Source organism: Furipterus horrens, unplaced genomic scaffold, assembly GCF_987537825.1.
Source record: "Furipterus horrens unplaced genomic scaffold, mFurHor1.1.pri manual_scaffold_10, whole genome shotgun sequence".
NCBI lineage: Eukaryota > Metazoa > Chordata > Mammalia > Chiroptera > Furipteridae > Furipterus > Furipterus horrens.
The window spans coordinates 51,376,550-51,403,306 of NW_028327180.1; the positions used below are offsets into that span (position 1 = coordinate 51,376,550).

General features: G+C 54.2%; 1 protein-coding gene and 1 long non-coding RNA gene across 3 annotated transcripts in view; one reads left to right on the forward strand and one right to left on the reverse strand.

The window, feature by feature from the left end:
- The window catches only part of LOC150000206 (uncharacterized), a 49,675-nt gene that overhangs the window by 7,450 nt on the left and 15,468 nt on the right, over positions 1 to 26,757 (forward strand). For both annotated transcript variants that reach the window (XR_016513689.1, XR_016513688.1), the window contains exon 3: positions 22,648 to 22,745. This is a non-coding gene — a long non-coding RNA (uncharacterized LOC150000206). The remainder of the gene's footprint in view (positions 1 to 22,647; positions 22,746 to 26,757) is intronic.
- PEBP4 (phosphatidylethanolamine binding protein 4) overlaps positions 8,679 to 26,757 on the reverse strand; it is a 195,668-nt gene continuing 177,589 nt past the window's right edge. Inside the window, exons 4-6 of the mRNA XM_090290143.1 lie at positions 21,600 to 21,645; positions 19,212 to 19,325; positions 8,679 to 8,913 (exon numbers count right to left, since the gene is read on the reverse strand). Coding sequence (XP_090146269.1) covers positions 8,681 to 8,913; positions 19,212 to 19,325; positions 21,600 to 21,645 — 393 coding nt within the window. The 3' untranslated portion in view covers positions 8,679 to 8,680. The remainder of the gene's footprint in view (positions 8,914 to 19,211; positions 19,326 to 21,599; positions 21,646 to 26,757) is intronic.

The following is a 26,757-nucleotide window of genomic DNA, read 5'->3' on the forward strand; positions in this document are numbered from 1 at the left end:
AGAGGAGGGCAAGAGGGTATTCTGTGCTAGGAACTGTGCCCCCCCCCCCCCCCATTTTCATGTTAACTTTATTTTTTTAAATCTCTGTAACTAGAATCCATTAGCATTGCCCTTCCAGGACTTCTCTCTACTAAGAGAGGTCTAGGCCTGACTGGTTTGTTGTGTGGAATCTTAGAGGGGACGAAGGGAGGCAGCGCTGGGCCTGGATGGCTAGACCCCATGGGACACCTGGGCACCTCCTAGAATGTAAGCTCCAGGAAGGCAGGGGCTTGGGTTATACTTTTGGTTGTTCCACCTCCAGCTAGAACTGGGCTTATGGGAGCGCTCCATAAATATTTGTTCAAGAATGACTCTACCAGGCTCAAGGGTCCTGATGCTATTAGTGGGAACAGGAAAGGGGGTTGCTCCGGCTGTAAAATCCAGGAGAAGAATCAAGCTTGAAGAGTCCAAGTCAATATGGACTCCAGGCTGGGGGTGGAGCAGGGTTAATCAGACATAAACTCAAGTGGTAATAGCCCTGTTAATTGAGTGGTAATGATCCTTGGTATTTTTCATCTTCAAAGCCAGGGATAAACTGTAATTAATACTCCCGCCACCCGGGGGCAGGGTGGGGGTTGGTGTGAAGAATCTGAGCACTGCTACTCCGTCCAGGGAAACTGAGGTACTGGCGGAGGAAATGGGGTTAGGAGGGTGGATGCAAATCCCAGCAGAGCCTGGGATCATCAGGGTTGCTGAGCACACCAGAGCGTGTTCCACCCCCTGCCACACCCAGGCAGCCGGGGAGCTGAGGCCACGAGTGGGTAGGTCCGGACGCCACAGACGCGCGCAGGGGCCAGGGGCTGAGCGAGAAGGTTCAGGGTGGGCCCCCCGAGGGCGGCAGTGGGAGCACCAGGTTTGCTGGCCCCGCCCAGGCGGACTAGGGTTTTGCAGGCCTCGGTCCCCACGCTCCCTGGACGGCGCTGGAAGGGCGCGCAGAGCAGAGAAGGGGGCCGGCGCTCTTCGCGCCCAGTGGCAGCCGGCTCCAGGCACCGTCAGCATGAGTCACTGGCGACTTTCTTCATCGCAGTCTGCTGCCCCGAGCCCGGAGGGAGTTGTTCATTAGGGCGATTACCCTGCCGTCATTAAAAGCCGGTAAATATCACCCAGGGACCGAGGGCGCACAGCCGCCTCTGAACTGCAGCGGGTGCACAGGCCCTGGGCCACCCATACCAATCCAGCCTCTGCTCCGCATCCCTGTCCCGCCACCCATAGCGGGGCAGTGAGGCCAAGAGGGTGTGTGTCCTGCAGTTCAGTCACCACTTACTCAGGAAAGCCTTTCTTTTGCTACCCCCATCCCAGGTGACACACCAAACACCTCTTCTTGGTCACCTTAATCCAACTGACCTTTTTACATTTATTTGTGTAATGCTTTGATAAATGTCTGCCTGCCACTCTGCTGCCTGGAACCTTCCAGAAGGTTGGTAGGCGCTTCTGATTTTGTGGTGTATTCCCATTGTGCCCCCTGTCAGCCCACTGCATCCCCACCTAGCACGAGTATCTAGTGTGTAGCAGGCCCCAGGATTTTTGAATTAACAAGTCCCCAAGAGGCAATAAAACTGCTTGATGACCATTCCTCCTCCCTATTGTTTCCAACAGTTGACAATGGTCTATTGTGCACCTGCTGAGTGTCAGACATTGGGAACACCACAGTGAGGAAAACTGCCCAGGTCCTTGCTGTGGGGAGACAGGAGGTCTGATGAGTGTTCAGGGTGGGGAGGGCAGTGAGCAAACTCCCAGGAAGTGGTGATAAGTGACATGAGGACAAAGAAGTCAATATGCGGGGACAGAGCGATGGGGGAGTGTGCTGACATTTGGGAGCCAGTGTGAGTGCTGGGGACCTTACGGTCCTGCACAGGAAGGCGTGGGGCTGTGCTGTGGTCCAGCCACTGTACTGGATGACCTTTAAAACTTTTGTTGTGTAAATATGATCTTTGTTTAAAAAAATTACATCAAAGTCCACTAAGTAAAGTCTCTGAAGGCAAAGTTGCCTGTGACTTGTCTCTTTATTCCTGGCATCAGCCCCTCTTCCAATAGGCTTTTCTGCCTGCCACCAGGTGGCCTGAGAGAAAGTTCTGACAGTGCTTGAGGACTAGCAGCCAGAGGTGGTTGTCAGAGGCCTTCTGGGAAGGGCAGGGTGGCATGGGGCCCAGGGTGACTGCGGCTGTGGGTACCCCAGCCCCAATCTCAGAGCCGCACTCCCCTCTCGCACAAGCACTTTCTCAGATCCTCTGATTGCCTGGAGAGCTGCTTCTGGACCCCAAACGAAAGAAAAAGTCACCGCAATGGAAACTAACCCTCCCCTCTTGCCCCACTTCCCTCCGTGGTCATACTTCCGCCTACCGACACAGGGTATTTTGGGTTAGAAAACAAAGCGTCAGATCTATTTGAGCAACTTTTTTTTTTCCATCAGAGTAGAAGCCCAGGGGCCTGTGGCCACCCCTGGCTCGGCCACTTCCCCAGGGAACTGACGCGTTTCCCCTTCTCCACTGAGGACAGATTTAGCAATTCAGACTGGCCACTTTTAGCTGCTTCTTTCCCTGGCCTGGCAGCTGGGGAGGGCACAGAGGTCAGGCTGTTGGTTGTGTCTGAGGGCCTTCCTTGTGGACTTCAGGGGAAGGCCTGGGTCCCCTCCTCTGCCAGAACCTCCCCTCCCCCTCCCCCACCCCAAACCTCTGCACACACATAAATCCTCCACAGCTGTCCCCCCACCCTCCAATCCACCAATCCACTTGCTACAATACATCAGGAAACTGAAAAGCAAGAGTTGGGGTTGGGCCTTGTCTGGTCCTGAGTCCAATTCAAAGGGTGGTGTGTCCATGCCAATGTGGGCTGGTGTGTATGTAGGTTGTGAACAAAGTGGATGTGCATATACGGAGACTGTATGTGCATGCAAATCCTGCATTGCTGGTGGCCCAGGCTGAACAATGCACGTACACACAGCTTGCATGGATGTCTAGAAAGAGCTTGGCAGAGTCAAAACCTTGGAGTGTCTAGTGGGTGCATATACCATGTGATTTTGTGTGAGCTGGTGTATTTACAGTGTGTGTGCACAGGATGCATATAGCAGAGGTGTGTTTAAGTGTGTATGCATGTTTGCATATGTGTAGACAGTGGTGACCAGTGTCCCTGTGGGGGCAGATGCGATGCCATCTGCGGGTCAGGGTTTGGGGGCAGGTGAGTGAATTGCAAGTGTGAGTATGTCCCCACAGGAGTGCTGGCTGGGGACAGACAAGCCAGTTTCTTCTTCATGTGTGTCTTTCCTTCAGACCTGGAACCTCACGATCCCGGGACTCTTGACAGTCTCTGTGTCTGTCCATCCACACTTTCTCCCACCACACAGGAAGAGCTTCTGGAAGGCTAACACCTTCAAGGTTTCTCTTGTAGTCCCTTCAGTTCCTGTCATGCAGCCAAGTCCCCACCAATAATACAGAATGACTGGCACATGCTGGTGTGACAGCCACATTACATGTATAAGGGATCACTGCTTTAGGATGACTTGCATGGGCACATCCAGCTGTTTCTGTGTCTGTGTGTGTGTGAGTGTGTGAGAATGTGTGTGTGTCTGTAAGTGTGTATGAACATGTGTGAGTGTATCTGAGGTGTGGTGTGTGTGTGTGTGAGTGTGGGGGTTGGAGGGTGTCTGGACTCCTTTAGAGCAGCCCTGCTTGCCCTTCTGCCCAGGCCCTAAGGGAAGCCCGCTCAGCCCCCTCTCCGCTTTCTCCGCAACAATGCAAGTGAAAGTTTGGGCTCAGGACCCTGCTGCGCCTACCTTTCTGACAGGCTCAGCCTCTTTCCTTCGAACCCTCTGCTCCCTGCCCAGCTAATTTATGCCAGTGCAAGTGGGCTCCAGTTCATAAGGCACAAAGTGGGTGCTTCTGTGCCTTGGCTGGGGCCCGAGTCACATTTCTGTCCTGTGTCCCTGAGCACAGACACAGGGCCTGTGCACAGCTCAGCCACCCTCCCTCAATCAGGGCCCCAGGGTATGTTTCCTAACGCTGGGACCCCAGGAGGATGAGTCCTGCCATTGGCTGCTGCTTCTGGGAGGGGGCTCTCCTGAAATCCCAGAGTCCCTAGCTCCCACACCGGCCAACTCCTCTTTCACCTGGGCCTCCTGGTTGGGTTTTCTGGCTCTTGCAGCCAAACACACGTGGCTCTTCTTCATTCCTAATCCTGAGAATGCTCCCTCTATTCTGTTCTAGTGGCTTTTACTCACCTCCCAGCCATAGGGATAGTGTGTGGTGGTGGCTTTCTCTACCGCTCCCCCAAATAACCACATAGAATTGCAGGCCATTCAGCTAGAATTTGGCCTTGGAAAACGCACATCCCAAACTATTTCATAGATGGGGAACTGAAGTGCAGATGAGGCTCACACAGCAGTGAACCACCGCATCGGCACTATTCATAAATCAGATCTCTGCTCCCAGACAGTGGTTCGGTTCTTTTGGCTGCATCGGACCAGACAGCCTTGTCTTTCTTTTCTGTATCCTCTTTCTGACACTTTCTCTTCCTTCCTTTTCATATTAAAACATTCCCTTTGAAATGTCCTCTCTGTGTTACGCAGGACAGCTCGCATATGGTGGCACCAAGGTGGTGCTCAGAGCCAAGACCTCTGTCCTGGAAGTTTCCCACAGTTGTTTCAAAAGGCCACTCTCCTTCCTGGCCCCTTACCCCACATGACACTCAGCGACCCGGTCCTCCCTTGTCCCTAAACCAGGCTCTTTGGCTCCTGTTTCTCAGATCAGTGGGAATCTGAAGAAACTGGATCCTCTCTCCAATCTTAGTTTCCTGTCTCTGAAATGGAAGGAGGGGTCCTCAGAAGGGGAAATACATATGGGCATTTGCGTGTGTGCATGCACGCATGCGTGTGTACACACCTCATGTGTCTCCCATCAGCCCCTGGGGCTAAACGTGAAAGGTAATTAGCACCAGGATGAAAGGTGCTGTGGGATAATTACAGGTAATATCAGGACTGCTGGGAGGGTGGGGTAGGAGGCCCCTAAACCTCTGTGGGGTGGGCAGCCCCTAGCTCCACTTCTGCACTGAGGTCAGACACCTGGAGAAGCGAGGGGCTTGGGGGAGGGAGCATTTTGAGTGAAGGGTCTTTGTCTTCACAGGGAAATGCTTGTTAGTTGCTAAGGAACTGGGTTGTCTCTCCTGATCCAAGCCATCTAATGTTTTGCTGAGCTTGGGAGGGGGATGCTGGGCTGGGGCTTGGTCCTGTGATGGGTCTCTTGGGAAGGACTCTCACGGGGGGAAAGTGACTCTTTCCTATTGCCAACCTGGGGAGCAGAGCAGGTGAGGTGGAGGCAGGAAAGGAGAGGAAAAGATGCATCTACTGAGCAGCGTGCGCGTCCCCGGCATTGCGCCTGGGGCTTCCGTGTTATCTCATTTAACCATTGCAACTGATCTTTAAAGAAGGCACTTATTTCCATTAGAAAAAAATTCTTTTTTACTCTCTTTGCAGTAGAAACATAGGTCCAGAATAAGGAAGTTACCTGAGGTCATAGGGCTATCAAGTGTGAAGATTCTATGTGAATTTAAGCATGCTAGGTGAAGAAAGTTGTGCTTTTTAAGCTACACCACCTAACGCATTTACCAGGCTTTCTTCCTATCCCAGGGCGGCTCAGCCCTGATACCTGGACCCTCCACTGCCACCGCCACCATCATCATCATCATGACCACCAGCATTGCTGCCGCCACCATCAGAAGTCTGCCTATAAGGCTCCCCCTCCTTTTCCACCCCTAAGAGCAGCACCCAGGAGGGAGGAGGCGGGTCAGTGGGTTGAAGATGGTAAACTGTTGGGGTAGTTGCCTTGGGCAGGTGGGGTGGGAGGATGGTAGTGACCTTGGGCTGGGCCAGGCCATTGCTGTGAGTGCCCAGGAGCTGGCCCTCCCCACAAGTCACACTTGGTTGAGAGTAGCTAAAGCTGAGGGAAGGGAAGACGCTTGGGGGAGACAATCCCTTAAATTCTTCAGAACTTTCAGCCTTCGCTCTTGGCCCACCTGGCTTCTGCATAAATGGAAGGCCCGCCTTTATTTTATGTAGCCCGGAGAGCAAAATAATGTAGCTCAGAGTGCTTGTGGCCTCTGAGGCCTGAGTGAGAAGGCTTGAGTGAACCCCAGGTTTCATCATTACTAGTTTCAGAACAGGGAGTAGGTCCCATACCTTATCAGAATGTCAGTTTCTTCCTCTGTAAAAGGAGGACAACAACACCTACATTGTTAGGTTGTTGTGACAATCAAAGGAGAGAATATGTACGCAGGGCCCATGGGCCATGCATTAAACGAGGGCCACAAGCGAAGCATTTGGCAGTTCCTGGTGGGCAGAAGGTGCTCAACAAACGGTGTCAGATGATGGTGATAAAAGTATCAGTCTTCTTTGTCCCTGTAGAGGGGACGCTAATGCTCTTGTATGAAATATTCTTCTCAGCTGCTTCATGGGAGATCTCTGTGCAGTCTACACGCTCATCTCGTTTCTTCTCGGAGGAGGGAGTGAAAAGGGAACAGGGCCCCAAAGTGTTGTGCCAGCAGAGAGCTGAGTCAAGGGTGGCTTTCCCCGAGGTCTCTTGGCCTCCAGGTTTTGTCTCCCTCCCACTGGGACCTCCTTCTCTGTGGCTTCCAGGGACTGTCTGGTAAGGCCATCTATGGCCTCGAGCCTGGACCAGCTTTGTTCTTTTTTCACGTTTTGGGGCCAGGATGGTGGGGGTCTCTCCTGGAGCTGAACTAAGAGCCCAGGGGAAAAGAAAGGGGTGGGGGGAAGGAAGGAAAGCAAGCTGATAATTTCCTCGAAGGATAAACATCCGATTTTTTTCCTCACCCAGAGTAAACATGCTAGCCACAAGGAATTAAAAGCAGAAGAGGGGAGGATGTGTCTCCATCTGGGGCTGCTCTAGGAAGCTGACCTGCCATTTAGCCCAGGCTTGGGCCCCAACCGGAGCTGCCAATTACTCTGGGCCTGCGGGGTGGGGGATGCGGGGAGTGTGAGATTCACTTACACCCACAAAGTTAAGTCCCTTCTGAGGCGGCCTTCCACGACACTGCAAATGGACACTTCCTTTTGTTTCTTCTTTTAGCTCTGCTGGCAAGCTTAGTCTGGTGGGGTAAAAGGGAGTAGGAGTTCCTAGTGTCCGGGCTGGCATCAGAGGACCTTCTCCAGGACAAGAACGTGGTGTCCATTACACAGGCACTGGGAACCAAATTTATCCACAGTGGAGGAAGCATGGACAATTCTCTCCCCATTTACACATGCAGCCTCCCAGCTTATTGCGTTCTTCAGATCCCACCATGAAAACCTTCCAGTTACCGAGCAGTGTGCTCAGCTGGGCTGAGGGGTTGGCCAGGGCCCCTCTGCCTTTTAGCTAATGTGAGTCCTGGCGCTAAGAGGGTGATAATGCAGTGCCCCGCTGCAGCCTGCCCCTTGTATCAGTGGATTTCAGGGCACTTTGCACACACGAGTCCCCAGCATTGCTATGCCCTAGTCAAGGATGGGGGCAGTCATTAACTCTTGGAGGGAAACTGAGCAGAGATTGGGGGTGCTGAGAGGACTGGAGTTGGTGTTGGAGAGTTGAGGTACCAGGGTTTAAGCTGTGAATGAGATTGCAGCTAAGAGGTACCTCCAAGGGGTCCTCGGAGGGAAAGCCAAGGGACATTCAGAGGACGTCCAAGGAGGTAGACACCGAACATCCTTTCGCAGCAGAAACCAAGGACTTCTTCACAGCTTTCCACAAGCACACATCAGGTCATGCCCTCTCTCTCCCTCCAATCCACACATCATTGCACGATCCCCCATTGCTTTCAGGGTACAGTCCAAAACTTGAGCAGGGTCATAAGGCGTGGTGTGTTGTGGGCGGTCGAATTACAGGCCTTTTGTTTCCTGGAAGATGCCACCCATGGCCCTGGGAGCCATGGAACTTGGAGGTATTCCTTCGATTTGGCATGATCTCCACCCCTGTGCCCACTCATAGTTAACCTCCACCCTGCTAACTAGCCCCAAAGTTAAACATCACTTCCCCTGAGAGGCCTTGACTGAACCCCCTCCCCCATCATAAAGCAAGTCCGCTTTGCACCCTCAGAGAACTTGTCACATTGCTGTAATTTGCTTGTGGTCATCTGACGGCGATGACTCTTCTTCTCCCCTGCTGGGTTGTAAACTTCATGAAGCAAGCCTCCTGTTTTGCCTGCCCTGTTCACACATGGATCCCAGCACCCAGCAGAAGGTCAGGCACATAGTAGGTACTAACTATAGTTGAATCGTGTTGAATGTCGGAGCTAAGAAGGACAATGGTGATAAGCCAGCCACTCTTACCTCTCCTTCCTACCTCAATTTTACATCTGAGGAAGCAGAGCTTTTAAAGAGGGTGAGTGATGGGCTCCAGGCCACACGGTGTGCCTCAGTGACAGTTCAGGGTTGGGGATCTCCACCTTCTGCCTGCCCATCTAGATCCCTGCCCTAACATACCCCTCTGCCTATGTATTTTACAGGCCCCAGTGCTGGACTTTGATTGATTCCCCCTCCTTGGTGTTCGAAGGAGGAGAGGATAGAAAACAAAACATCCAACCATGGAGACCTGGGTGATTTTTTTTTTTTTTTTTTTTTTTTTTAATTTGAAAGAGAAGGGGTTCCATACGCAGAGGTGGTTTCTTACCAGGACCGTAGGTGGTAGGCAATGTGGACACACACCTGCAAGGCAAAGCCTGGGGTCTGTCTGGATTTGTATCTGGGCTCACTGCTTCCTCTTCCGGGTGCTTGGGCACCTCCTCCTCCGGGAGCCTGGTTAGGTGATGGGTCCATGTAATTTTGGGTCATGAACTGGGTGGTTGCTTCAGATTGGCTCAGATTGAAACGGCTCAGAAATACGTCCATTTTCCAAGCACCTAGAAGGACAAACAGACCACAGGGAGTCTGAGAGAGAGAACCATGGACTTGAGAGCTGGCAGGGCGAGAAGAGGCCAGCTCTGCAGGAGTGGAGACAGCAGGTGACCTGGGTCATTGGGCTGAGTACCGGAGGGTTCCTCTGGCTCCTAGCTGCAGGGACACCCCGGGATGTTAGCAGAGTGTCTGGGAAATGGTTGTTCCCCAGAAGACAATGGGGACTAGGCGTCTGGACTGAGTCAAGAGCAGTGTTTGGTCTCCACCCCCCAGTGCCGTTTATTTAGCATAAGTCTGCCTTCTCATACACATGCAGAAAGGAAATGCCCAGCCAGGTGGTCTGCGGACTTCCTCCACCCACCCCTCTTTTCCTGCAGGCTCTCTTGGCCCCATCACTGAGGGTTTCATGCTTCTTCTCTTCACACCTGGTCAACCCAGCGGCTGAGGCTGAGATTGGCAGAAGTGTCTGTGCTATTCATTTAATCTCCTCTCCAGAACCCCAGCCACTGCCGTGGAGCCAGGCTGTGGCAGAGGTCAAGGAGAAGGGGATATGGCCCCGGGCAGTGGGGTGGGGGGAGGGTGGTGGGGAGCTGAGTGTGGGAGAGACGTTTACAGGCTGGGGCCTGGAGAAGCCCAGTCACTGCCCAGCTCAGAGGGCCCTCCTTGAGGGGAGAAAACACAGGGGCATCGAGGGAGGTACATCCTCTGGGGCAAGTGTGAACAGGCCTCCTAGCAGAGCAGGGAGGGCACAGCCCGGAGCACTGGGGAGAGGCCAAGGGAAGTGGTCAGAGGCATATTCCCACGCTCTTGTTTCCCAAACCTTGGGGCCTCAGGCACCCTGGGCAGATGTTTGCCAGAGAAAACACAGGACACCCAGTTCAATTGGAATTTCAGATAAACAACAAATAATTTGTTAGTGCATGTTTCATGTATTGGCATGGAGCATACTTAGAGTAAAAAGTTATTTCTTGTTTATCTGAAATTTCAATTGAACTGGATATCATATGTTTTCTTTCCTTTTTTTTTTTTTTTTTTTTGTGCTAAATCTAGCAATATTTCCTGGGTGGAGGGAAGTGCTCAGGGAAGACCTTGTCCAGAGCAGAGCTAGCAGTGGCAGGTACAGCCTGGACCAATGGAGGACAGAGATGCGCAGAGAGAACAGGGCGGGCAGCTGGCATCCTCAGGGTCCTTGTGGAGCCGCCCACTTAGCCTCCTGAGGTTCTCGGTCTGCAACCACCACCCTTTAGTGTTCTATACTCCATTCACCCATTTACCCTCCCTCTTCGCAGGGGCTGTTTGCATTTCAAAGACGTCCTCAAGGGGAGGATGATTTGTAATCCAAAGAAACAAAATAATAATGATGATAATGCAAAAAAAAAAAAACTGACAGCAGTAAAACACTGACACAGTGCTTTCTATGTGCCAGGTCCGATTCTGTGAGCTCCGTGCATATCCATTCAGTTAGTCCCCATAGGGAGAAGTGATTTATCCCCAGTGCACAGGTAGGGCTCTGGTGAGGTTGCTTCTTAGTGGTGACGGGGAAAAGGGCCTCCTCAGGTTCCCTCAGCTCCTATTGGCTCAGTGACTGCGCCTCAGGTGGGGTTGGAAAGCAGCAGGTTCAGGCATTCTCTTGGGGCCAGGGCGGCCGGGCCTGAGAGCACCTCTCCTGTCAGGCAGGCTGTGGCTGGGCTGAGCGGTGCCACTGACAGCGGTCTTCTGCTAGGAGGCCTGGCTGTGGGCTTAACACTCAGGGAGTCTATTTGGCTGGGAAAATATTGTGGTTTCATGACCCTGGGAAGTGTGTGCATGTGTGAGCATGTGCGTGTATGTGCAAGCACATGCGTGTATGTGCAGATGCTTGCCTGTGTGCATGCCCGTGTGTGTGTGTGTGTGTGTGTGCATGTACATGCCAGGGGAAGGGCGCTGGGTGAACTGGTGTGTGACAGGCATGGGGACAAGGGGACCTTCCCCATCAAGCAGGGCAGGAAGGAACCTGGGTGTCAAGGAGGGAATTGAAACTCATCACGAGATCAGGGCAAGTGGCGGAAAGAAATCCCCTGTGCCCCCTGGGAGACCTTGCTCCCTCTGCCACAGTGTGTCTTCCCCTAGCTCTGATGACTTCTCTTGATGAGACTCAGAGGGCCTTAGTGGCATGACAGCTCCTTCCCTGTCCAATTCCTGACAACTCTGCGGTTCTTGGGCAGCTCTTCAGACCAGCCCCTCTGTCCATCAGGAGGGTGGGGACAGTGCCGCTGGCGGCTAGCCTCCTGCTGCCTCCTCCTCTGGCTTGGCTGTGACTCCTTACAGTCCCATTTCCTGCCACAAAGGGCAAGAGGAACTGACCCTGTGAGTTCTAGAAGGAATGGGGGTGAGTCAGGCCCTTAGGGTTGTGTGGGGAGAGATGGGGAGCTTGGAGGCTGTGGCTTCCGTGGTCACCGTGTGGAGGAAAGTCCCATGCTCTATGGCACTGCTGGCCCCCTGAGGAGTGCTGGGCTGCTGTCTGAGCCCTGGCCCCTCCCCATGTGCCCTGGACCCACCAGGACAGGCTCTTTCTGGGGCAGGGCAGGGGCAGTGTGTGTACTTCAAAGGTCTCCAGCTGGAGGGAGAGAGAAGCAGGATGTCTGATGCTTGTTTCCTGAGCCCCAGTGACTGATAGAGAGGTCTGGTCTCCTTAGGGCAGGGCTGCCACATACGATGAGCAGGTGGATCCCTACACAACCCTAGGGGACACCGTTTCTGTCTTGCAAAATCAGACTCAGCCATCTTCCACCTACTGGTTGGTGCTTTAGAGGTGTTAGCCATGAGAGAAATGTTAGATGTTAGAGATGTTTCAGAAGTGGGCCAAGGGGAGACTTAGGGAAACTTATCTAAAGCCACCAGGAGCTTCTTAGCCACCGCTGTGTGCCTGATCTCTACCAGACACGGGGTGGAGAGGTGAATGACCCTTGTCTTCAACAACTGGAAGAGGGGCCCCAACCTTTCTGCAACTCATCTTCTGAGTTAGAGTTCTAGGGACTACAAAGGCTGGAATGTTTGGGAATAGCCCCAGGGCAGGTTTGGACAGTCAGTGTCTCCACCCTCAGCTTTCCAGACCTGCAGGGCTCACTGCATTTGGGAGTGATTCATCATAGGGTGGACAGCCCCACTGAGCCTATTAGGGTCACCCAGGCATCCAAGAGACAGAGAAAGTGATGCTACAGCTCATCAGGCAGTGCCCTCCCTTGTAGGATTTGGAAGACAGCTCCTCTGCTAGAATGTGGCAACTCTAAGCTGAAAAGAATCTCGGACACTGGGGTCCAGGTCCCCCAGCACTGACAGCCTCCTCCTGGGGCCTGCCAAGCATGGGGGTGCAGAGATGATTTATCCAGGCTGTACTTGATGAGTTTATACGACAATTAACACTGGACTAGTAAGCTAGGCCTTCAAAGGGTAGCCTTGGCCAACAGCACAATGTACCTCCTCCAAACTCCCCACAGATGAGGTCCCACCCCTAGCGGCACCCCCAGAGTGTCTCCAGCAGTCCCACTCTTAAGACTTCTCAACAGCATAAGAAAGTGTCCTCTGCGTGTTCTTACTCCAGTCAAGGGACATTCCCCACCTGACCTGTCATTCGGTCCTTAGTAGATCCCAAAGGATCTCTTTCTCAGCTTGAGAAATGGTGGTCGGGAAGCCCTCACTGGGAGGCAGGCCCTCGTTCAGGTGGGCTGTAGAACAGGGGGTGGTGTACTGAGCTTTGGGATCATCTCTTCTGAGCCACCTTCTTCTCTGCTGGGACCTGGGGTGCCTGGTTCGGAGCTGCCCTGTCAACCCAGGTGGGCGAGCACTGTCTAACCAAGTGGCCACCCTCTTCCCTGGCCTGCCCCCTTCCACCCCCAGGCAGCGGCACCATTGCTTCTCATCAGGGGATGGTGGCCCCAAAGAAAGAATGAGAATTGAACACCTGCTTGATAGCTGCCCCCAGGAGCATCGGGCTCAGACGGTAATTTGTCTGGCTCTCCGTGGGGCTGGTGCAGTGATGGAAGCGCTGATGCCTCTCTGCTGAGATTAATGATGTCCTGGCGGTGGTGGGCGGGAGGTCTGGGCCTTTTATTTTTTTGTGCCATTAAATGACATCCAGAGACTTCCACTCAGGAGTTGAAAAGCCCATGTTCCATTGCATCCAATTACTCCTGGGGAATATCTGCTGAGTGGCTGATCCTGCCTGCTTGAGAGGCTGGGGTAGAGGGGACCACTTTGATGCTGGTGGGAGTGAGAGGATGGGGAGGCCGGGAGAGGTCCTGAGGTGGGGGAGGGGTGAACCCGGCTCCTCTGGAGAGGAAAACCCAGGAGAACTGAAGAATGGGAGTATAGTTCCTAATGGCCCATGACTGGCTCTCCCCACCTCTCAGTCCTGTGGCCGGAGCGGCTGTGGGGAAGGGAGTGAGAGGAGTGGAGACTGCCGCTGCCCGGTCAGCTCCCGGTTATCAATTCCAGTATTTGGTCGTGGAGTTGGGTGGCCAGCGACAGTCCATGGTCTCCTGAGGACGCGTTCCATGTGGCTCTGGACAGTGGATGCTGGCCTTAACTAGGGACTGCTGTGGAAGAGGGCTGCCTGGGCCTGTGAGGGTGCAGGCGGTTTCCAGACTGGGTGACTCCCTGAGAGTTGCCCAGGATGGCCCCATCTGAGCTACTGCCAGGTCCCCTGTCCTACCAGCTCTGCCGGGTAGGTGGGGCCTGTGGGAGGCAGGAGAGGACTGCCTGACACAAGTCCACACGGTGACTCAGGGGCTGGGCCCTAGGGGCTTCTGGGGCCTAGCCAGGCAAACCACCATGGGAGGCCATGGCAGGCAGCGGGGGCTGCTGTGCAGGGGGCTGCATCTGTGTGTGTGTGTGTGTGTGTGTGTGTGTTTGCGGCCGGTCCCCAGGCAGGGCTGCCTGCCCTCTGCCTTTGCCTACACTGTCTGCTTCTCCCTCACTGCCACGAGCCTGGCGCATTCCCTCCCAGCCTGCGTCCCTCCACACCAAGGCCTCCCCCTGTTGATGCCGCTGGAGCTCTGCTCTCTTCATGCCCTTGTCCTGTGCTTTCAGACATCTCTGCGTAGCATCCCTTGTCTGAATCACCCATGATGCCCCACAGGCCTTCAGGTGCCACAAGCAAGACAAACCCCACTGGAAGGCAAGTGTCTGCCTGCCCCTCCTCTCTGACCCCTGTGGGGGGTGACTCCTCAGGAGCTGCTCAATTCAACTCACTGAGGTGCTGGAGAGCAGGTTAAGGCTACCTCGTCCAGAACCCCAGACAGGCCCTTCTGTGCCGTTTGCATCCCACTTTGCCAGGAGCAGTCCCTTTGCAGGCCCCTGAGGCTGCCTTGTGAAGTGAGGCCCAGAGCCTGGTATGGCCCCTAGTGTGGCCACACTGCCCTGGGCTCATGGCCTTCTGGAGGCTTCTGGAGCAAGCTGTGGCATGTCCTCTTGAGGGACAGAGAGGGAATTTCCCTGCCAGAGGAGTGTGTGGCCGGCTCGTGACAGTTCTGCTGAGGTGGCTGAGGCGGGCCCGGGGCGACCACAGCTCCGCACAGCACTCGGCACAGGGAAGTGGCTGGCGGGCGTGCTGCTGGGGGCGGCTGCTGCTGCTGGCCAAGGAAGCAAGGGCAGTGGGATGGACTTGCTCCCTCTCTGTCCCCATGCCAGGGCCCTGAAATCTGGTGGTTTGGGTGGGAACAGAGGGAATGTGGGTGGGCTGGTGACAGGTACAAAGAACTTTGCTCCAGAAGGCAGAAGGAACCGAATTTGCTATTAACTGAGGACCCTTGATCAACCAACCCACTCACTTGTTCTGGGCTTCAGCATCCTCACTCACCCAGGGGGACGATGGATGCTGTCCTGCCCACCCCACACTGTCAGGAGGTGGGGTGAGGGAAGGCCAGGAAGGGGCAGGGGAGGCTGGTGGAGAGGCTGGGCATGTAAGTGGCCCTGCCTGTCTGGTGTGGGGACAGAAAGGGTGTGGGTGCTGAAAGTGTCCTTTGCAGGCATGATGCTCACAGAGGTGGCTGTCTTTTCAGGTGTTAGAGGAAGTTGAGGGTGAGGTGTGTTCCTGAACGTGGGGGTGTGAGAATGGGCAGATCTGTGTGCTCGGGGCTTGTGAATGTGCGTGCGTGGGTGCGGCCCATTCACAAACACGCTCATTGATTGAAAGTCCATCGTGGGCTGGGCACAGGGACAGGTGGTAAAAGGGAAACGTGAGACAAGCGAGCTCTTCCCTCGAGGAATGTACAGTCTCACCGTGGAAGTGGGGCCCATGCAGGTGAGAAACGATGGAGTGATACATGAGAGATAATTGCAGGTGACTAAGGAAGGCCAACAAAATGCTCTGTGGGTGCCTGAGAGGAGCAGGAGAGGGCGGGTAGGATCAGCTAAGGGAAGACAAGCCGAGATAGTGCCAGCTCCAAATTTGGGAAGGTGAACCGTGGCCTCTGGGGCACATGTCAGTGAACCTGGGCCAGTGCTCATCAGAGGGTGCCAGTGCAGGTTCTTCGAGCTTCAGCACTGCCCTCTATTTGGCAGGTGGTCTTGCTTGAGCTGTGTGAATATTCCCCTGCTCTTTGTCTGTGAGCTCCCTGGTGACACATCTAGGGGGCAGGGGCTTGGTCCACGAGGCTCCCTTCTGAGCGGTGCCTGGAGCCCACAGCTCCTGCATTGTCGGAATGAATGTGGAGGGCGTTTGTGAAACAAGCCAAGCGTGGTAGGGAAAACGGCATGGATGGGAGGGAGCAGTGTGCGGGCAGCAGGAGTAGGTGGTAAGGTAAGATGTCATAAACCAGAAGCAAGAGACTTTCAAGTCCCCTTCTGGGGCCCTTGCTGTGGTCCTGGTAGCCCAGTACCTGGTTGAAGGTCTCCACTAAGAAATGTGTGGGGGTGGCTAGCAAGTTGAGCCTGATCACCTGCTCCTTCCATCGGTCTGGCCAAACCCTGACATGAGGAGAGCTCAGTGAGCTGGAAGCAAATCTATTCAGGGCCACTCAGTGGTAGACCAACTAGTTCAACCCCATATTGATGATGTGGAAATTGAGGCCCAAGGATGTGAGGTGGCTGGTCCCAGGTCACACGGGAGTGTGGGTGTCAACATCTCCCATTTGCTGACCCCACGTATGTCACAGAACAAAGAGGAACCCTGGAGAGGGTTTCAGCACCTGGATCTGAGCAATGCTCCTATCCCTACCCCCACTGAGTCCTACAAATTCAACTAAAAATCTCACACTCCCTTCTCATCCTAAACCTGTTATTCATACCTAAGTCCCAGGGAGGGAGGCGACCCAACAGGACTGGGTCAAGTTAACTGTCTTCCCTCGATACCCTCTGCCTGGCTTCTGCATATTGACATTTCCCCTCCAATCCCTAGAAGCTGCTCCTGCCTGTTCATCCAGTGACACAGTGGCTTGTTACACCACTCATACCCCAGGACACACTGCCCCTTCCACAGATACCTTCCCACGGAGAGAAAACTAGACCAAGGCAAACCCCAGGGCCTGTGCCCATTGGCAGGGCTTCATGTCCTGGCCTCCCGAGGGCTGGTCCAGCCCAGGACTCTGCGTGTCCCCTAAGCCCTGGACAGGTGCTTCAGAGAGCGCCAGGCCTTTCGGAGCTCTGGTGTTGTGCAAGGGGTGCTTGTGCTTCTGCATTTGGCCCCGGGGTTATCCGTGCCAGACACGTCGTGCCTCTGGGGCCTCCAGTCAGTTCTGCCCACCCCGCTGGGTCAGTCAGCTCTGAGGAGTGGATGAGTGTTTCTTCTCTCGTGGGCACTCTCTAATGGCTGTCCACCGTACCCGTCAATGTTGCATCTCTGCTGGAACCTCCACAGCCTCCCTCCAGCTCCTCCTTTCATCACCGTCCCTGCCCCCTTGCAAGCAGTGCTCCTTCACACTTCTTTTTCCCTTTTTACATCTTTGCACCTGCAGGTCTCCCAGTCCAGAGCTCCCTCCCCTCTCTCCTTCCCTCAGGGATTCAAATCTCCTCCTTTATCAGGGCCCCACTCAGATCCCACCTGCTTCTCAAAGCCTCAGGGCCATGTAGATTTGTGTATCTTCTAGATCCACCCCTCATTTTCTAGATGAGGAAACTGAGGCTCAGGGAGGCTAGGTGATTTGCTCCAAAGTCAAATCACCCTGCGGTAAGGTACCATTTTACCCTTCCTGGCTGAGGAGGGCGGGTGTCCTGGAGGGAAGAGGATCCTAGGAAGGGACAAGACTATCCCTAAGTCTACACATTCTCCAGTTGTCCCAACTGCCAGAAACACATAATTAAGTGCTTAATTATTATATAAGCTGCTCTGCACTGTTACTGAAGTGTTTCCAAAGCTGACTATAAGCCCCTTGAGGGCAGGGAGCACTTCCAGCGCCCCCCTGTGTTGGACCTGTAGAAGACATCACACAGTGGGACCAGTACCCTGGCCAGAGCTTTATTTGGGAGGATAATTTTCCCACCTCCATTTCTGGCAGCAAATGGAACAGCACAGAAGCCAAAGGAACTCTGCCCAGATGCAAGTCCAGTTCCCAAGTGTCCACGTAGATGAAAGGTGGGTGGCAGTTGGGGTGCCCAAGAAACCCTGGTTTTGGCAAAGATCCAAAGGGACTAATAATTTGTTTCAGGTCCAATAGGTTTCCAGCATCCTTGCTGGCTTCCTTTCATAGGACTGGCATACAGGGGGCTTTGTTTTCTGGAGGGTGGGCTGGGACCCAACCTCAGGACCCAGCCATGGCAGGGTTGGGAGTGTCTGGCACACACCCTTCCTCCTTTGCCCTCTTCACTGCTCCCCCAAGTATTGCTGAATGCTCTCCTCTTCACCCTCTCTCCTGCCCTCAGAAAGTTCTTGATCGAGGGAGGCTTCTTTAGGGGTCTGTCTGAGCCTTGTCCTGCCCAGGGCACGGCACTGTGCCCCTGAGGTCTAACGTGGGACTGAGTGGCACTGCTCTACTTCATGAGACTTCCACGTGGGGGTGGAGGAATGTGGTGGGCTCAGGTGCTAGTTTCCAGCGGCAGAAATCAGGTGGAAGGGGTTTCATGATGTCTTTAGGTGAGATGGGGAACCAGGGACGTGGAGAAATTGATTTTGGCCTGGGCGAGATGTGTGTCTTTCCCTTCTTTCTTTGTATCCAAACTTTAAAGCGTCTTTGGCAAAGCCTTTGAAAGAGATTCACAGACTGTCAAAGTGCTTTGGGCACCCGGGGAAGGTTCACCAGAGGAGAGGTCGCACTGGCTCTGCTTCCAGGGCAGCTGCAGCCTCCTGTGGTTGGTGCCCTCTACTCAGCACATCCAAAGGGCCCCATCGCTCAGCCAGGGCCTTTCTGGGCTCTGCCCTCCTCTCCTCTGGGGCCTTTGGCAGCAGGCTTGTAACAATGCCTTGGCTGGCTTCCCGGGGGAAGAGGGGGATTGGTCTGGGTCACTGGGTGAGAGGAAGTGGCTGATGACACCCACCCACCCACCCATTCACCTTCCTGCAAGCCTGGGAGATGTGCATTTTGTACCCTCAAGTTGACATTTGTGTGTTCCTCATTATCTTCCCTTCCTTAAAGTGGGGACGGTTGTAGACTGTATAGGAATTGTTTTATTTCCCATTTTCCTGAAGAGGAAACTGAGGCCCAGAGAGGGGCTGTGGCTCACACAGGGTCAGGTGAGCCACCTGCGGTATGACAGTGGCCAGGTGTCCCTGACTCTTCCTCTCCCCTCGCCCTGGAGGAGGAGAGCGGCCAAGCAGGCTGGGCTAGCCATTAGGAAGCTATGGAGGGAGGGGGTCCTCCCCAGAGTGCCAGGAGGGCAGCTTAGAAAGCTGGGGGTGGGGGCCATGGCTGGGCAAGTCTTTGCCCCACCACTGAGATGGCACCAGACAGACAGAGCAATTAATGACCAATGAAGACAGACCGGCAGGGTGGCATTCCAGGGCCCTGTTGCCAAAATCAGACTCAATTATAGGGTACGGTTATTGCAGAAGTGCTGTGGGGTAGTTGCCTGCACTTGTCATTCAAGGCTGCGGGGGAGATGCTTCTCTCCCTGGCTCTGGTTACTCCCTCTGGGACCCTACTTTATAGACCCCATCCACCCAGATAAAGCTACCATCTTGGTCTATGGGACTTACTTCCACCAAGAATCCATATCTGACACCAGTATTTCCTTTAGGACACTCCTTCCATTTCACTCCCAGGAAACACCGCCCTTTGACCTTAGCCTTTAAGGCTCATGAGTCGAGGTCAAGGTTCTGACGTCCCCATGAATGCATGGGGCATCCAATTCATTCCAGAATTCACCTTGGCTTTGAAGGATGGGAAGGCCTTACCTGGACTTATCATTTCTTGTGGAAGGAGAGATATGTTCTTTGTTTTCTGAAGATAGATGAAGAACTGGTAGCGATGGAAGCCAGTCTGTGGTGGAGGAGTGGGAGGCTGGTAGGCTATGGGCAGAAAAGGGAGAGAGGGTGGGTTTCACATGCCATAGGACCCCAGGAGCTCCTGGCTGCTCTGAGCAGGAGGGAAAAGAATCACTTGTGCCTTTCACGGTCCCAGCTGACCCTCTGGCATCCCAGACTGGGGCTTACCCATGGCAAACCATTAGGATTTATCTGCAGCAGGATCTCTTCCTCAGTAGCTTCCTTTAGAAGCCCATTTTTGAGGGTGGTGTGGGGAGGAGGAGCTGTGGTCTTTGAAGGTCTTGGGTGCTGGTGGGCACCTGGGCCTTCTTTTTTCTTTCCTTTAGTGTATCCTGATGGGTTTCCTGCCTTGAGAAAAACCCATCTTCCTCTGAGTACATCAGTGGATTTTTATTTTTTAAAGCATTTCCTTATGAACTCAATTCCCAAAGAAGTCAATTTCTTGGCTGGACCCAGAGGATCTGGAACTGGTTATGGGGGTGGGTAGGACTCGCTCGGTTCAAAGGTTTGATCATGGAAGCTGTAAGACGTGGGTGCTTGGGGTGATGGGAACCAACCCAGGCCCCTCCAGAGGAGGCCGTCTCTCTCCCTTTCACTCTCTGCATAGGAGGCAGACCTTTTCTGGGGGGTGGGGAATAGAGGAGAGTCATCTCTCATCCTTCCCCCAAGCCTCTGCAGGGCTCTGGGGCTTTGCAGGCCAGACCAGACCATTTCAGCCGGCCTCTTTCCAAGAGTGCTGTGCCTCTTCCTCCTCCCATTGCTCTCTTCATCTCCCTCTCTAAGGAGCCAAGAATCTTCCTGGGGGTAGGTGGGGATGGAGTGTTTGCAATGAGGAGGCTGGTGGGAGGGAGTATTGGTACTTTATGGCCACCTTCCTCTCTGGATCATTAAACAAGAGCCACTTGCTTCTCGAAGCTGGTAGAATGTTCCTTACGGTGCCCTTCCAGCCCCAGGGCCTCCAGCTTGCCTCCAGCCAGGGGATTTCCTGACTATTCATCTCTCCCTGAATTTTTGGATTGCGTCAGATGTGTGTGTGTGTGTGTGTGTGTGTGTGTGTGTGTGTGTGTGTGTGTGTGTTTGGAGTGAGAACAGCACAGGGTGTTCCAGGAGCCATGTGGTTTTGTGTGACTTGGGGTCTACACTGGGGCAGGTGTGTGTGTGCTGAGGCTGTTTTGGGGGGGGGGGTCTCATTCAGTGTGTGTACATGTAGGTAAGTCAATGTTTTCTCACAAACATGGCCAGAGCTGAGAGAGGTTCTGAGGATAGGTGGGTGCTGCAGCGTCTCTGCATGTGGAGTGCGTGGAGGGCAGGTGTGGCTGGGCCAGCTTTCAGCAAGGTAGCAGGGTGTGTGGGTGGCTGAGTGTGACTGAGGGCGGCTGTATCCCCTGCTGCCAGGGATGGTGACAGTGGTTCCATGCAGCTAAGGCTAGAGTTGTAACTCATTGGTTCTATGCTGCTAAGAATGACCCTCAGGGAAGATGGAGACTGAATCCCTTTCACTAGGAAGCTTCCCTGAAGAACTCCCTCTCCAAAAGTAGAGGGGAGAGGCGTGAGGGGCAAGAGAGGGGCCACACAGGTCGGGCCACTTCTTGGGGCTAGGCCCTGGTCAAGTGCTTCCCTCATGACATCTCTTTAACCCTCCCCACAGCTTGCCAGGGTATGGTGTATGTTTTTGCCATTTTCTTGATGAGGAATCTCAGGCTCTGGGAAGTTAAATCAGGCTGACAGTAAGTGGTGGAGCTGGGGTTTGAATCTAGGCTCAGCAGGTGCCCAAGCCGTGTTGATTTACAGAAACATGAGGCCCCATTGGCCCTCTGGCTCAGCCCTTTGCAGGAGGCCAGCTTGTGCCCAGAGCATCCCTTGTGAGTCAGTGGAGGGTCTGCTCCTGCAGCTGGGATCTGAGGGGTGGGGCTGGCGGTGAGGATGGGGTGAGAAGGGAGGGCCTCAGAGGAGAGGGAGGTCTGTGCAGCCACATTGAGGGGCTGGGGCAGGAGACCAGAGAGGCGGCAGAGCGGGGAGAACGACCTTGCCCTCGGCTCCCGGAGAGCCCCGTGCTCGCGCTGGCGCCCTCACACCAGCTGTGTGGCACAGGGCAGGTGGGTCTGTGCCTCACCTTCATCCTCTATAAGATGGAGACATTGATGGCAGCGACTTTAAAAGGAAATGGTGGAGATTAAATCAGAGCGTGCGTGTAAACTCTGGGATCACTATGAAGTCTCAACATGGAGCTGTATTGTTATCTGACGACCATCCTCGTTGCCTAGGCTGGGGGAAGGGGCCATGCAGGGTCTTACTCACCCCATAACTCCAGGCCCTGCATCTTCCCTATCTTCATGTCAGTGCCCTGAAACAAGAGACAGGCGTGAGCGTGGGCTACTGCTGGATGGAGGGGGCTGAAGGCACGTGGCTGCTTCTGGGAGATTGCTGTTGGGATGGGCTGCAGGGTTTAGGGAGGTGCTGCAGGCGGTCAGGGAAGACAGGACAGACACAGACATGACCGAGAATGGCCTTGTGCTGAGGGGCGGACCCCTGGACTCTGGAGAGGCCTGAGAGGACACTGCCTGAGGGGCTAGCTGCCCCACTCTTGCCATTTGCGCCCTGTGCTAGGCATAGGACACACGCTCAGCCCGTGGGGTCTGCTCGGATCTGAGGCAGGGTGGACAGCCCTCAGGCTTGTTGGGCCAGACCACCCTTCAGGCCCTCAGAACAGGAGGCCAGTGATGGCCTGAACAACCAGAGAGGCTGGGACTGGAGAAGGGTGGATCCCAAGGCAGCTTCTTCCCTAGCTCCATGGGACTCAGCCCTTCCCCTCCAGTAAGGTTCTTTGGCTGCTGGGACAGCCTGTTTTCCTCCTTCTTTTCCTTCTCCCTTCACCCCTCTGCTCAACGTCTTTGGGATAACGAGATGATTCCGGGGGTGGATACTAATTAATGTTTGTGCAGGACTGGGAGATGCTCAGATGAAAGGGACTGGAGCCCAGCTCCTGGGTCTGGGCCACCACGCGGGGCCCTGGGCCATGCCAGGGCGCCCTGCGGCCCCTAGGTGTGGGGTTTTATAGTCTTAATGATGGTGATTAGCGCAGTTCCTCATTGATTCTGCCAACAGCTAACTGTGTTCTGGACACTTTTCTACCAGGCCCTTCCTGCCCCCACAGGGGTTCTCCAGGTGGGGGTAGGGGGTTCAGGGTGGGGCAGAGTGGTAGAGGGTGTTGAGGGGCAGCATGAGGCTTCCCCTCAGTTCTCTGTGGAAAACACCAGGGTCAACTTGGTGACCCAACCCCTAGTGCAGTTCACAAATAGTAAAGCCCCACCGCCCTATTCTAGAACCCCTATCTGCTCTCCTTTAGGCTGCAGCTTGCCTGCCGACTCTTCTCCCTTTGGGCCTCTTCGGTCAGGATGGACTCGTCCACCTTTGCCCCTTCCCACTCTGCTTTCTTCATCCCAGGTAGGTGAGATCTCTCTCTTTGGACATCCTTCCACCCCCCTCACCCTGGTCTTGTCTGCTCAGCAGCACCCAGGCAGCCTTCAAGTTCAATCCCTCAGACAGAGCAGAACATACTCTGGCTTTACCTCGCCCTCACTTAGTTCAGTCCCCTGACTCCCCCAATGTTGGGCTTTGCCTTACACGGGGCTGGCATGAAGCCCAGGTGTGGCCAGGGGCTGAGATGCTGTGGGCGCCGGGGTGCAGGGAAGGGTTGGGGAATGGAGGAGTCTCCTCGATACTCATCTCTCCTGGGAGAGGGGCTAAGGGCCTGAGGCCTAGAAGCCACTCTCCCAAAATAGCTCTCTGGTCACCCTAGTGAGATGGAGAGAAGGCGGCTGAGCCCAGGGAAGCCTGGCCCAGCTCAGCCCAGCCTGACCCAGAGCTCCCAGCCTTCCCCTCATTCCTTTCCAAGGCAGTCCAGCCAACGGTTTGTTTAAACACAATAGCAACCTAAGCTGGGTGTTTTTTTTCCATTTCCCACAGGCTTGGGTCTTATCCCTAGTGATAAAAAGATCGCTCTCTTCTGCGGGGCGCGGGAGAGGTGGAGGTGGAGGCAGGCGGTGAGGTCGGGGAGCTAGTGTGTGCAGAGCCCTGTGGAAAGTCTGACCCACAGGTTCTCCTCCCCACCGTTCCTTCTGGGGAGTCTCTTCTCATTAGTTGGGGCCAGCTTGGCAAAGATGGGTGCAAACCCAGGGACTCGCTGTGGAAAGCCAGCGGCACGTCCTGCCACTGCCTCTGGGCCCAGTGCCCCTGAGCGCAGCTGGGCAGTTGCTGGGGGCCCTGAGCAGAGAGCTTTGGTGGTCCTGAGGTGTTTGGAGGCCTCCTGAGGTGGAGCTTGTCCTATGGACAGGCTCTGGTCCTTGCTGGAGGGAAGAGCAGGGAAGGAGAGCTGTGGGGAAGGGCGGAGTGCATGGTTAGTGTGGCTGACATTTACTCTCATTGAGCTGAGCATCAGCTAAGCTCCTTTCCCTCGTTGGTCTGCCCTGGGGCAGGGGGACTAATATTTCTGCCGTAGAATCAACACCTGAGAGGAGCCTTAGGAAACCAAATTCCAAGGATGAAAAAGTTGAGTCCCCAAAGAGGTTAAACTACTCATCCAGAGCCCCAAGAACAAGAGGGAGAACCCCAGAATATTCTAGGAGTAAGGGGCCTTAGACCCTTTGATCTTTGAGACCCACTAGCTCAGGGTCTCATGTCTTTTGCCCTACAGTGCTGTCTTGTGCTTTGTTGCTGCTGTTGTTTGCTTTTTCAGTTTGCATCCGCTTTTTGGTGCTTATTCTAGGACATCGTGACAACCCCATCACTTCTCTAGGAGGCATTAAAAAACCATTAGCATTAAAACACAGAGATGTTACCAGGACGGCTGGGGCTATGGTGGAAATAATTGCCCCCGCCACCCAATCCCAAACATGAGCACTCCTAAAGCATCTCTGTGGGTTGCAGGATCACACACGGCCTGTGATCACCTTAGAAATCTAGACATCTCTGGGGATGGATGAAATTCAGGGATGTTTCCAGAGGGGAGAGGGAGAAATCTGTCCTCCGGGGCACTTCCTAGGGAGGCTGGACTGAGGGAGGTACCCAGAGGGTTGAAGATGAGCCCAGCATTTGAGGGACAGCCCCCAAACCTGTTAAATCTGAGTAGAGAGGAGCTTTGGAAGGAGAACATGCAGAGAGGAGTGGCTCTGAGATGTTCTCTGCACCTTGCCGCTTCCCCTGGACCCCCACCCATGACCCCCAGGGATGCTGCTTCTCTTTAAGTCAGCCTGGAGCACAGACAAACCCTCCTTTCCCTTACTGCAGCTAAAACAGGTTGACATTTTCAAAAGGACCTTGTCTAAATGCTAAGGTTAAAAAAAAGGAAATAATCACTGAAATTACAAACAGTGTAGGAATAGTCAGCTTTCTGAGCCTCACGGCCCCCGAGGAGCCCGGATGGTTCTGCAGGCTTCAGGACAGGTGCAGTCCTAGAGCTTGGGCCTGGAAGTTGTCCTGGATGCGCCTAAGTGTCAGGGACTGGATGACCTTGAGAAGGCAAGTCTTTTCCTTATCATCCTCCCCTGGAAATGGGGAACCTGACATTCCTCACCCTCCTAGCGAGGGGAGGGGAGGGGAGGAGAACGTGGAAAACTGCTCACTAGGACCTTTCAATGCTCACAGTTTATAAGAATAGTCTCTTGTTTTTCTTAGAAGTTGGTCCCCAGTGCATGCGTGAATATGCGTGTGGGGTACACACATGACTACTTGGCATAAGAATTGACACCAATTATTCCAATGGCAGAGAAGGAGCTCCACTCTATGGACACCAGGGAGAAACTTCTGGGTTTACAGAACACGGGGCTTCTGCCCCAGCTCTCTGACCTCGTAATCCACTGCTTCTCTGCCAAGCTGGTTTGGAACTGGCCTATGCGATGCTTAGGGAAATCTGGGGCTCAACCGACAGTCATAGCAACTTCGTTCTTGGACCAAGATGATGCAGATGGTCTTAGCAGACTTGCTCTGATGGACTTGTCTCAGGTCAGCTAAGGAGCCCAGAGCTGGAAGCTGGACACCTGCCTGCCGCTATGACCTGACTCAGGTAACGAGCTTTTAGTGTTTACTCCCCCAGGGGCACTGCCCAGCCTATGGATCTCATGGCAGTCTTTGCGTGGGAAGGGCAGAGGTCAGTCTCACCATCTGGCTGAAAGAAACCCAGAGAAGCTTCCCAAGGGCAGGGACTGCATTCTGCCCCTGTTTGTAGCCTGTGAGATGCTTTGCACATAGTTGGGATAGAGGCATTGTCCTCTGGCCCTGGCCCATCCCTTACCCTGGCCATGTCAGTGCTCACTGGTGCCACTTCCAACCTGCTTCTCCCGGCCTCCAGAGTCCTCTCTGCCACCTGTGCAGTAGGGCAGACATGCTGTGGTATTAACAGGCCCTGGCAATAGCTCTGAATCAATGGCTCATGGGAACTGGTGCATGAATAAATACTTCAGCTCCTTGCCTTTTGTGTGTGGGGGTCGGGTAATGACTGAGCACTATATTTCACACTGGCTCCAGGTACCAGAGTGGAACTTGTTTGCTCATGAACCTTGATTGGGTGTCTTCCTTTTTTCCTGTCTTACCCACTCCCTTACTGGTGCTCCCTTGTGTCCCCTTTAAAATAAACTACTTGCACCCTGGCTGGTGTGGCTCAGTGGGTTGGGCATCATCCTGCAAACTGAAAGGTCGTGGGTTCAATTCCTGGTCAGGGCACAAGCCTGGGTTAAGGGTTTGGTCCCCAGTTAGGGCACATGTAAGAGACAACCGACTGCTGTCTCTCTCTCACATCCATGTTTTTTTCTCTCTCCTTCTCTCTTTCTTCCCCTTGCTCTAGATTCAATAAAGAAAAAAGAAAAAAAGAAAAGAAACTACTTGCACTAGAATTCTGGTCTCAGGGTCTGCCTCTGGGAAAGGGTCCAGCAGACATTTACGGGGTGAATGGAGAGACGAGTGCATCCTTTGTCCTTGGCATCATAGGCAGTTAGCCTCTCGTCAGGACAAGAGGTCTGTACTCCCGACCCTCCATCCTGACCTCTTCAGGCGGGTAGGACCACACTGCAGCTGTCGGCACCAGGGTCCTCTGTCCCCCAGGCCCCAGAATGCCCTGACAGAATTGGTGCTAATATATTAAGCCCCCAGAGAACTACGCACAGATGAGCCAACTCAATAGAAGTCACCTGTATGCTTTGTTTCTTGTCCCCACGGAGATAGCCAGACAGCTACATTTTCTGAGAATTGAGGGTCTGAGACACCCCTCACCTCCCCAAGCCTGGGGACTGTGTCAAGTAAGGACTCTCTGAGACCTTGTGGCCAGGTTTGTGAGGTCTGGTGGGTGGGGAAGGGGCCGCCTGGCTCAGCACTGGGCCCAGCATGGAGGTGGCCCAAATTCCTCATTCCGCTTCAATTACCTACAGGCAGTGGGCCGCCCACCTGGGTGCTTGTGAAGGCCCCA